Source organism: Notothenia rossii, assembly GCF_949606895.1.
Source record: "Notothenia rossii genome assembly, chromosome: 12".
Lineage (NCBI taxonomy): Eukaryota > Metazoa > Chordata > Actinopteri > Perciformes > Nototheniidae > Notothenia > Notothenia rossii.
The window spans coordinates 10,674,011-10,686,079 of NC_136911.1; the positions used below are offsets into that span (position 1 = coordinate 10,674,011).

General features: G+C 42.3%; 1 protein-coding gene across 4 annotated transcripts in view; it reads left to right on the top strand.

Moving 5' to 3' along the window:
* Window positions 1-9,977, top strand: part of kcnh2b (potassium voltage-gated channel, subfamily H (eag-related), member 2b) — a gene marked incomplete at its 3' end in the record, with an annotated part of 220,946 nt that extends 210,969 nt beyond the window's left edge. For 2 of the 4 annotated variants that reach the window (XM_079661958.1, XM_079661959.1), the window contains exons 13-22: window positions 2,547-2,746; window positions 5,208-5,460; window positions 6,117-6,310; window positions 6,567-6,669; window positions 6,846-6,988; window positions 7,097-7,241; window positions 7,331-7,520; window positions 8,649-8,754; window positions 9,144-9,245; window positions 9,639-9,977. In XM_079661958.1, the coding sequence (XP_079518084.1) occupies window positions 2,547-2,746; window positions 5,208-5,460; window positions 6,117-6,310; window positions 6,567-6,669; window positions 6,846-6,988; window positions 7,097-7,241; window positions 7,331-7,520; window positions 8,649-8,754; window positions 9,144-9,245; window positions 9,639-9,977 (1,775 nt within the window). The remainder of the gene's footprint in view (window positions 1-2,546; window positions 2,747-5,207; window positions 5,461-6,116; window positions 6,311-6,566; window positions 6,670-6,845; window positions 6,989-7,096; window positions 7,242-7,330; window positions 7,521-8,648; window positions 8,755-9,143; window positions 9,246-9,638) is intronic. The other 2 variants (XM_079661960.1, XM_079661961.1) reach the window with 1 other exon arrangement.
* Between the last annotated feature and the right edge of the window lie 2,092 nt (window positions 9,978-12,069).

Consider the following 12,069-nt stretch of genomic DNA (forward strand, 5'->3'; position numbering starts at 1 on the left):
AATGGCACAACAATGGGCCTCAGGATCTCGTCACAGTATCTCTCTGCATTCACAATGCCGTCAATAAAATGCACCTGTGTTCGTCGTCCATAACATACGCCTGCCCATACCATAACCCCACCACCACCATGGACCACTCGATTCACAACATTGACATCAGAAAACCGCTCACCCACACGACGCCACACACGCTGTCTGCCATCTGCCCTGAACAGTGAAAACCGGGATTCATCCGTGAAGAGAACACCTCTCCAACGTGCCAGACGCTATTGAATGTGAGCATTTGCCCACTCAAGTCGGTTACGACGCCGAACCTGAGTGAGGTCGAGACCCCGATGAGGACGACAAGCATGCAGATGAGCTTCCCTGAGACGGTTTCTGACAGTTTGTGCATAAATTCTTTGGTTATGCAAACCGATTGTTGCAGCAGCTGTCCGAGTGGCTGGTCTCAGACGATCTTGGAGGTGAACATGCTGGATGTGGAGGTCCTGGGCTGGTGTGGTTACACGTGGTCTGCGGTTGTGAGGCCGGTTGGATGTACTGCCAAATTCTCTGAAACGCATCTGGAGACGACTTATGGTAGAGAAATGAACATTCAATTCACGGGCAACAGCTCTGCTGGACATTCCTGCTGTCAGCATGCCAATTGCACGCTCCCTCAAAACTTGCGACATCTGTGGCATTGTGCTGTGTGATAAAACTGAACATTTTAGAGTGGCCTTTTATTGTGGCCAGCCTAAGGCACACCTGTGCAATAATCATGCTGTCTAATCAGCATCTTGATATGCCACACCTGTGAGGTGGGATGGATTATCTCGGCAAAGGAGAAGTGTTCACTATCACAGATTTTTTCAGATTTGTGAACAATATTTGAGAGAAATGGTTATTTTGTGTACAGTATATAGAAAATGTTTTAGATCTTTGAGTTCATCTCATGAAAAATGGGAGCAAAAACAAAAGTGTTGCATATATATTTTTTTTTCAGTGTAATTATTTTTTACCTTTCCTTTAATCATATACACAGAAGGCCATTGTGTATAAAAAGAAGAATAATTTGCACCTCATTTGTTTCGTGATAACTTTATTCAAGCTCTTATTAACAACTAGTAACACATTATTCATAGCATGCACATACTTATTATTTTGTGTTGTGCTCATGAAATCAATTGGAATTACTTGTATTTTTAATTTAAGGTCAAGGCTATGAGACACTGAACAAGAGCATTATTATTTTTAGTTTTGGCTGCGTTCCTTTAGTTTGGCATTTGCTTGGCCAGAAAAATGTCCTGAGGCATAAACATTTCCCATTACTGAAGTGAACTATTATGTTGCTCTGGAATCTCAGTGTACTATGAAATTGCAATGAGCATCATACAAGTTATTTGAACTCAGATTCAGAGAACAATTGTGTTGCTTGTGACATACACGTTGTTAAATGTCACACAAACTGCAGACAAACTGGGTGATGTGGACAGTGATGGGAGCTGACAGAGGTTGGGAGGTTAGCAGGATACAACTTGACAACAGGACAAAACAGGGAGACTCATGAAGGATACGACAGGAGGCACTCTGTCCTCTACAGACAAAAGCCTTTTGGATCAGTCAAACTCCTGCTGTGTCGGTTCACTCAGTTCTCAAACAATATCAAACAGTATCTGTTAATGATTCAGACGTGTGTGAGACATGTACATCTGTGAATATATACTGTTTAGTAATGTATAGTCACGTTGTCGTGAGCATTTTTGGTTGTAACTGTACTTGCAGAATAGATTATAATTCAAACTTGTCTATTAAGCCTTACATATTTTCCAAGCCTAGACTAAAGGTTAGGTTCACGGTAAAAAAGTATTCATTTAAGATACATTTTAAATGATGAATGGTTAATGAAGTGTACTTTATATAATGCTTTATCCATTCTTTACAACTTCTGAAAGCACTTTACATTCTAAAAGTCATCATTCACCAATTCCCAACCCATTTATAAAGAGCATAGCATACAATCCACAACCTTCTGATTGAAAGACGACGGCACTACCTTGCAGCCACAGACACTTTAAAAAGGGGAGAACAATCGAAATTCCTTAAAAGCACTATTTCTGAGATTTCAAACCAAACAGTACATATTACGTTTCGATAGAATGAACATGATCTAGGAAATATATAAAATATTCAAAGTCAGTCCAAGTGTCTTAACTGATGTATACAAATACAGAAATAACAGTGCAGCTACCCATAGGTAGTTTTTGAGCCAAACCTCCAATTCACCTTTGGTGACACGCAAAAACAAAAAAAGACTACAGCTTCACTGAGTCTTCAAGGATCCAGGTGTTTATTAAACATATCACCCGATGGTGTCAAGCTTAATCATATATTTCTCCTCCTGGCCTATGAAGAGCCAGAAATATGTCAGGTCATATCAGTGTATGAAGTGTCAGTGTGTCCCTTTACTCTCAGTTAATGTATATGTTATTCTCTCCCTCCCTACCTACTTCTTCCTTCCTCACACTTCCTCACACTTCCTCCCTCTCCCTGTCTCCCGCCTCCAGCCCTGATGTACGCCAGCATCTTTGGGAACGTGTCAGCCATCATCCAGCGGCTGTACTCGGGAACGGCCCGCTACCACACCCAGATGCTGCGAGTCAGGGAGTTTATCCGCTTCCACCAGATCCCCAACCCGCTCCGTCAGAGGCTGGAGGAGTACTTCCAGCACGCCTGGTCCTACACCAACGGCATCGACATGAATGCTGTGAGTTCTGTTCCTCATGCACCCAAATCCTGTGTGTGTTATTATACATGATGAGTGTTGGGCATGAATACACACCAACAAAAAGGCTAGAGGAGTGTTTTGAGCCTGCGTTGTACGTTATTAGGATGTGAAGCCTTTGTCTCATGATGCATGGTCCAACAACATCAGAGAAAATAGGAAAGATGTGAGTATTATAAGTAATACTAACACACACATGGGCTAACGTGCAAATAAACAGGTTAAAGTGTTTGCAACATGCATGCATCGGGTTGTCACATGCATGAACGCGACACACTGTTTTCACATACAGGTTGAGACTCACAGAGAAACACACAGTGAGTCACACCTGCTAATTCACACAAATACACACACACACAAGTCACATCCTCTGTTTCTCTGTCCTGTGGGATGAAGGCTCAGAAGTGACATGCATGCAACCACAGATGCAGATTAGCATAAACATGTCTCACACTTGAGATCGGCCGATGCAAACATTTTATGCAGTGCATGAGTCAATAAATGTCATGTTTATTATCTTTTCACTGCTTCACAGCCTCAGCTTGAAAAAAGTACACTTTACTAAAAATATCTCTGCTCATTACATCGGGGAAGCTTTTCCAGAGTCTTTTAAAAATAGCCCATTGGAGCATAATCAGCACCACATTGTTAACTTGGAGTAAACGCTCTCTCTCTCTCTCTCTCTCTCTCTCTCTCTCTCTCTCTCTCTCTCTCTCTCTCTCTCTCTCTCTCTCTCTCTCTGTCTATACTGACTCAATCAGCTGCAAAATACTTTCTTCATGGAATGGAGGGAATATAAATGCAGCTGTGATTAGAAACTAAACGCGTTAAAGTAGTGTGAGAGCCGGAAGCAAAAATATAAATAAATATATTGTTTCTTTAGCATTTGGATTAGCAGGACACTGAAACATAGTATTTATAAAATAATAACATGTGTATTGTGTTATTGACTTTGTCCACAGAAGCCGAGCCACAGTCTCAAATGTAATTTAATGTTTGAAAGTGTATGGCAAAATCTGGATCAAAGCTCTTATTATTTTTGGTAACCTTGAAGTTTGGGCTTTTTCTTAAAAAAAACAAAAAATATATGTGTTGGGTGAGTAGGCTGTTCTCTGTTGCATTTGAAACTTCAATTAATGATTAAGAATTAATTAATAGATGTTGTTTTTGATGCAGCATCTATTGCAAGACAATTTACATTTTTCAATAACAGATATACAAACACCTGTGTGTATTTTGTTGCAGCTTTAGTTTAAGTGTCCAACCTTACTTTTTCATGGTAAAAAAACTGAAGCTTTGACAAGAACCACAATACAATATCATGACAGCAAACATTTAAAAAAGAAATAACACTGTATCCTCAGAAGGCAGCAGTTCAGCATCGGCTAAATGCAACAGGAGACCAGCAATGAGAACACCTGATGTGTCCTGCCTCAAATAATCTGACTTCAGCACATTTTGGGGCACCCCACAAATGATTACCGTGAACAGGATTAATAGTGGATTCATTTTCAAAACCACTCCACCCGGCATTGAAACATTCAAAAGGTGTGTATATTTGGAAGCAATGAGGCCCGTTCCAAAAGACTCAGAACAATTTTGAAAATAGGAAATGAAAATGGTCTTACAAAGAGATGAAGATGGAGCCCAGTGAAGGCTGAAATTAGGGATAGATAACAAAAAAAGATAAATGGTAAAAAAGAAAAAAATGAAGGGTGTATGTTTAAGCTAGGGTTCTGTTCGCTGCAGCAAGCCAGAAAGTAACAAGCCCATAGCCTGCTTCTTAAAAGCGCTGGGACTTCCCTTGCTTGCAGTGAACACATACAAAATGCACCAATTCTTCATATTAATTACACTCTATGGGACTGCTGACCCTCTGACTAAATATCACTACAAAGGCCCTTTAGGAACAGAAACAAGTCTTCCTCTGAATGGTTGAAATCATAAAAATATTGAACGATGCTTAATAACCATGACTTGAATGTGCCAATTGAGTTGTGTCATGTGTGGAATGGTGTAATGACAGGCTGATAAAGCTAATGTCCCATGAATGTTACCGGTAAGGGTGACTGGTATCAAAATTAAAATTGTAACAACACTTTTTTATTATTCCTTTTAAAGCCTCCATAATCCGTGACATTTATTTGACATTAGCTCCATGTTCTAAACTTGGAAAGTCAATCGCTACTAATAGCATGTATCAATTCTGATGTAACCTTTCGCTATCCATTCATCCGCTTACTTTATCCCCCCTCTTTCTCCTTTCCTTCCCCCCTCCCCTCTTTGTTTTCAAACTCTTTTCCCCCACCTGTATCTTATACCTCCTATTTGTATTTCCTTCTGTCTTCCTTCTCCATCTGTCCTCACCTACTCCTCTCTCTCACACCTTCCTTTCCCCTGTCTCCTCCCTCTGCTTCCTTGCTCCCTCGCTCCCTCTCCCCAGGTGCTGAAAGGTTTCCCAGAGTGTCTCCAGGCGGATATTTGCCTCCATCTGAACCGAACGCTGCTGCAGAACTGTAAAGCTTTTAAAGGCTCCACCAAGGGCTGTCTCAGGGCGCTGGCCATGAAGTTCAAGACCACCCACGCACCCCCGGGTGACACGCTGGTCCACGCTGGGGACGTCCTCACTGCCCTCTACTTCATATCCAGGGGATCCATAGAGATAATGAGGGGAGACGTGGTGGTAGCCATCTTAGGTACAATACATTGTTTACATGTAAATAAAGCTGTCAAAATGTGTTTAATTATTATTTTACCACCTAGTGTAGCCTCCTTTCACTTTTAGGCTATTAGTAAGTATGAAGCAAGGACATGGCAATATTTGGAAATATATTGTTTTGGTTAAACATTTTATTTCCATTGTAGACTGTAAGTTCAATCCTTTGCAGGCCGGCTCATGGCTACTTCAATGTGAACAAGCAAGAGTAGTTCAGATAGAAATGCCTCAGTCTTTGCTTTAAATAAATAACCTGAAACTAAACCTGAATCTAAATTAAACGTTTGTCTCTGTTCTTTAGGGTACTTTCTAAAGTTTGACTTTGAACAAAGTTTGTAGACATCTTCAAAACAACTTTTTGGTTTAAGTTCAAATATGTTTCTCAAGATTCCTTTCTAAGTCTTGACTCTTTACGGGCGCAAGTCATTGGCTTGTTTGTAACAACTTAAACAAAAATGCATTAGCTAGAGGCGCCATCTGCTGTTGAACTTAGTTTGTTGCTCTTAAGATGAGATGAACTCGTTTGCCACCATAAACAAAAACAATAAATCAACAAAGACACTGACAAAATAGGTAAGGTTATATCATACATTACATGACACCATAAAAGGTTGTGTTTGTTTTCACCTCTCCCAGGGAAGAATGATATCTTCGGCGAGCCAATCAACCTGTATTCCCGACCCGGTAAATCCAACGCTGATGTGCGGGCTCTGACCTACTGCGACCTTCACAAAATCTTCAGAGAAGACGTTCAGGAGGTGCTGGACATGTACCCTGAGTTCGCAGACAACTTCTGGAACAACTTGGAAATCACCTTCAACCTCAGAGATGTAAGTTTACAACCTCACCGAAGAACAAGAAATGTGACTAAATCAGACACCCTGAATACTTTGGGTATATTACGAGCATTTGAATTATTGTGCCATTGCTTAAGCTCTATGGATAAACAAGCTGTGTAATGAATGATGGTTCTCTGTGTTGTTTTAACTATCCAAACAAAGACTTTCCTTTCCCTTTAATAAATAATCCATGATTTTGCTTGTATTACAAAATGCATCCCAACAATGTTTCTGGTTCTCATTTCAGACCAACATGATCCCAGGCTCTCCGAGCAGTGATGACTCCAACAGTGGAGGATTCAACAAATTACGCAGACGCAAGCTTTCATTTCGAAGACGTACAGAAAAAGGTAACTCTTCCTTAAACAGCTTCACTCCACTTTTTTCTGAGGTACAAAACCTCAAATATGACCTCAGTAATTCTGATTGAAAAATAAGGTTTGTCAATGGCTTTCATCCTTTAAAAGTTATTATCGATCTAGCTGGACTCATCCATGTACCTCTTTTCTTACACACCTTTAATCAGATGATGCAGATGCTGGAGAAAGTAAAAAGTCTGTAAGACGAAGACAGAGGGACTCAACCAAAAGTCCAAAACAGGAAGAGGCACCCAAGCGACAATGGCAGGCACATCGAAGCTCAGTGTCCTCACACTCCAGTGGTGACGAGGTAAAACTAAAATGTTCATCTTGTCTACATCTAAAGTCTACTTTTGTCACTGCCATTGGAATGATTAAATAAAAATGGCCGTAAATGTCTTTGATCTACACCTGTTAGGGGGAGGAGCCAAATATGAACAGACTTGCCCCACCGCCCGTAATGATGGAGACTCCTCAGGCTCAGGCCACGCCCCTGAACTTTAATGAGAACACGGAGGGTGATGGAGAGCCCAAGACAGGGAACACCTGCAATGCCCTGTCAGGTAAAACAGGACAGAGATGTTTTGAATTCTGAGATAAGGCCTACCCAACGATTAACAAAAACTCCCTGCACTCCTTCTTCTCCACACAGGTGCCTTCTCAGGTGTGTCCCACATCTTTAGTTTCTGGGGGGAGAGTCGGGGGGGCGGGCAGTACCAGGAGGTTCCCAGCTGCAGCCTGGCCTCCCCCCCGAACCTCAACACGCCGCTGCACAGCCTGAACCGACAGCAACGCAACCAGGTGGACACACGCTTGGAAATGCTGCAGAAACAGCTCAACAGGTGGGACGGGCTGAATGTCAAAGTGTGTGTGTGTGTGTGTGTGTGTGTGTGTGTGTGTGTGTGTGTGTGTGTGTGTGTGTGTGTGTGTGTGTGTGTGTGTGTGTGTGTGTGTGTGTGTGTGTGTGTGTGTGTGTGTGTGTGTGTGTGTGTGTGTGTGTGTGTGTGTGTGTGTGTGTGTGCATTCATGTGTTGGCTGCTGTTATCCTTTGTGTCCACCTTTCTACCATATATTGATGTCCCTGCTAAAAACCCTGCCGTCTATGTAGGAAGTGTCTCTCCTCCAACGCAGTTAAAAAATAGAAGGTCCTCCTCCTAGAAGATGTTCCTTTGTCTGGTCTCGTTGCAGCACAGGCTGTCTCTGTGCTGGTCTTTAGCTCGGAAGCTGGCGGCGCCTCCAGCTGATTGCTCAGAGTTTTAAGGGATGGGTAGTATGTGTCAGCTAGCTGAAGGTGTATGTGAGGGGAGTAGAGGTGTGTGGGAGAACAGATGTTCCCCTGTACTTAAAATATCTGCACATACTGTATGAGGAAGTCTCTGCTGGAGTTTAGAAAGATAACCAAGAGATCTAAGTCCTAATTAGCTTTATAGAAGCCTTATATATGCTAGATTTAATGCGAAAATGTTCACCTCCTGTGTGTAGCTGAATTATGTATGTCTCCACTGTGACTACGTGACCATAATGCCAATATTGCTATAAGATGAGATACAACTTCAGCCTCCCTGTGAGGAAACTGTATTGTAACGGCTCCAAAAGTAAGATAATGACCACAGGGTGCAAAGAGAAATGTAATATAAGAAAAACTGAGTTTAGAGAAGTTAGGCACTTTGAAAGGAAAGTTACTGCAATAACTTTTTTAACAATATGTTTCTACATATTTTACAGCAGCCTTGGATGTTCAAACACACACTAACTTCACTGATGAGATCTGGGACTCTAAGTCGCTATGATTCAGACCTACAAGCTGTTTACTAGCATTTATTACATTGACATTTTCGATTACATCAGATAGCTCTTAATCTAAATGTCCTAGATAACTTATGCACTTAAAATGTATTCAATAACATTAATAAATTGTATTAAAATAACTAGTTTACAAAATATGTTCACCAATTGCATAATGTGTGCAGGTTGGAGAGTCGCATGTCAACGGACATAGGAGCGATCATGCAGCTGCTGCAGAGACAGATGGCCTTGGTCCCCCCCGCCTACAGCGCCATCTCATCACCACCTCAGGTAATACATACGCACGCACACACACACACACACACACACACACACACACACACACACACACACACACACACACACACACACACACACACACACACACACACACACACACACACACACACACACACACACACACACACACACACACACTAACACACACACACACACACACACACACACACACACACACACACACACTAACACACACACACACACACACACAGTATGTACGTAAAAGTAAGATGATTGTTGTCACAGTGGACAAACAACAATCTTTGTTTGAAGATTAATTCACACAACAGGAGTCAGGACGGAAGAAATGTTCTTATAATTATCAGACACTGACTCAGGCTTTATTGAGAGAAGGAGTAATGAGGTGTTTCCTCTCGCAGGTCTCCCCCTGCCCAGGTCCCGACCCAGCACCATGTCCAGGAGAGAGGCTGGTGGAGCCTGTTACTCCTCTAGAGACAGAGAACCTGGCCTCCTTCTCACAGGTGGAGCAGATTGTTTCATACATGCATACTTGACATCCTGTGGAGTGCAGATTTGATTTTAATATGGTTTCAGTAGCTTATAATCATAAGCATTAGGCTAAAGCTTTCAGCATATCAAATATAGCCTACATGCTGAGTTTCTATCATGGTTATTATATAACAATCATTTTGTATCATTGTATAATTTGGCTTATATTCTGTATTTACATTCATTATATCATTCAAATGTTGTACATACTTAGATGATTTCTATTTGCATATTAAACATCATTAGGATGAATCACAGCAATTAGGGTTGCTTTTCACAACACAACAGTGACGCAATGTGACCTGTGAGAGTAATAAGAAAAATAAGTAACTCGTCACATTGACCTGAGTTCACTGTTCTTGCAGATCTTGGATTCCCAGGAATTTGAAGGGTTTCCGGGCCGGGACTCCCTGCAGCCCCAGGACCCCGCCCTCATCACTGAGCAGGGCCAGCTCGCCCCCTCCGGACTGGACAGCCTTGAGCTGGGACTGGGCCCAGGTTTGAGGGTAGATATAGAGAGTGGGTCAGCAGCGGGGTCCAGCTTAGGGTTAGACTTCAGTTTAGGGGTGTGTTTGGGGGCAGCTGGAACACAGGTATCATCCCTCGATTCTGAAACCCAAAGGAGGCTGTCCCTCCAGGAATCACAGACACCTCTGGACCCACGGACAACACAGAGACACGGCTCTGACCCGGGGGGGAGCTAAGGGAGAGGGAGAGTGGGATGGAGGGGGGGGGCACAGAGAGAGGAGGGGTGATGTTTTTATCCTGCAGTCCCTCCTGTTGGGAGATGAAAAGGCACCTACTGTACTACCACCAAAACCCAGCTACTGTATCTACCACTGATGTTTCACCTCTGACCTCTTGCTCAGAACCAGGCGGGGGTGGGTAAGGCCTCTCTGTCTCTCTCTCCCACAGGTCACCCTCACCCTTTCTTCTGAACTCCATTACAACCTTTAACCAAAACCACAAACAGAGCAGAGAGGAGCTCTGCCTCGTAATGAACACAGTCAAACCGGACTGAACCGGTCTGGACCTCTGCTGAAGGAGGACACTTCACACACACGAGTGACTGCTACCCTGTAGATCACATCCTGTAGAAGAATCCCTTTACTGCTGTGTCCTATGTTGGATGACTGACAAGAACAAGACATCAACGGACAGAATAACGACGAAACAAGTAGCCATTTACGTCTTGCACTGAAAATCCTATTGATATTATTCTACTCTATATGTCCGTGGCGCTTCCGATAAACTCACAAACTGGTTGGTAAACTGTAGTGTTAGCTGGCCTAACAGGAAACCTGCTGTCTCGTTCTGTCATTGGTTCCTCCCCTCTGACGTCCTGCCCCAGGAGGCGGAGCTAACGCTTCCCTCTTCCCAAGAGCGCACTGGATTGGCTGGTTTGCACCTCAGGGGTGGGAACTGAGGGGTTAAAAGCCATGAATCTTTTTCAATGAACATATCAGCTGCCCTAACACACACATTGTACAGATTTGCTAGAGAGTGAAGAACCTATGGCATGCTCAGGCCGTGTCATTAACAGGTAAACTGGCAAACTTAGAGGTTTACCACGAGGATAGCGCACCGAAAACAGCTAACTATTAATAGTTAAACAAGCAAAACACTAATTTAACTCAATGAGTTGTGACATTATTGTGAAACAGACAACTTGTGAAAATATGAAGACATAACACTGGCCAGCTTTCATTTCTAAACACCAAAGCACATGCATACAGAAAAAAAAGTGACTCTAGTGTTTCCTAGTGAATTTGCTACCTCAGATTTCATTGGTCCTTACTTTTTCTTTTCACCCTGAATGCTTTCACCTTGTACATAGTCTGTCTTGTGATGCGTAAATATACAATATATAAGTTTGCCAGTTTACAACGACCAGCCGAATGCGCCATTATTCTGTGTACAGTACAATATGCAAACACTGGCAAAGAAGTGATTGTGCTTTAATCTTATTATGCGTGTGATTAGTTCGGGTCTGAATCTTTTCACGTGTTACATGTTGGTCCTCGTTTGCAGAGCATGGCGTTTAGTGCGTTTTGCTTCCACACACTGTAGAGGTTCAATGGATCCTAACGTCTCTAGGACACGTTTGTTTTCTTTGCCGCAAACTGGTTTAATGGCTGGTTTAAACAGTACAATGACAGATTGAGCGATTTAAAATGAGACAGCACAAAAAAAACCTTACAACATAGGTTTTATAATACTTATCCAGAAATGTCACAATGATAAAAGTGATGCCAGGAAGAAGAAATTATACTTCAGCACCACCGGTTTTTGGAGTTTTTTCCTGTCATGTCATGATCAGATGTCCACCAACACACTAAGCTTATATATAAAGCAAATTATTTTGTTTAAGGAATGGATTTACCTCAGTACGGAAGAGGATTGGGGCCACATGATAACGTTCTGAGAAGGGTTCGAATTCTGAGATTAAAGTCAGAATTCTTTCCCCACATTTTTTTTTCATGTGGCCCGAATCCTCTTCCATACCTCAGGGCTGACAAAAAGGCACGTTATAATAAGAGCAGGTGCAATGAAAACCCCTATTGTAAAAATGTCTGTAATATCTTCCACTTTCATCCGTTTTTTTGAAGTTGCCAAGATGAAAAACCCATAACATCTTCAAATGGTCTTCCCTGATACAAAATGATCCGTGTATTCTCCTGACCTGTACCACACACTGAAACGTCCCGACAGAGGAGGGAACGCTGACTGAAGTGCAATAGTCCTTTAAACAGTTAAGACTTGTAGCAGCTTAACTGCGTCCGTTTTAGCACTTTA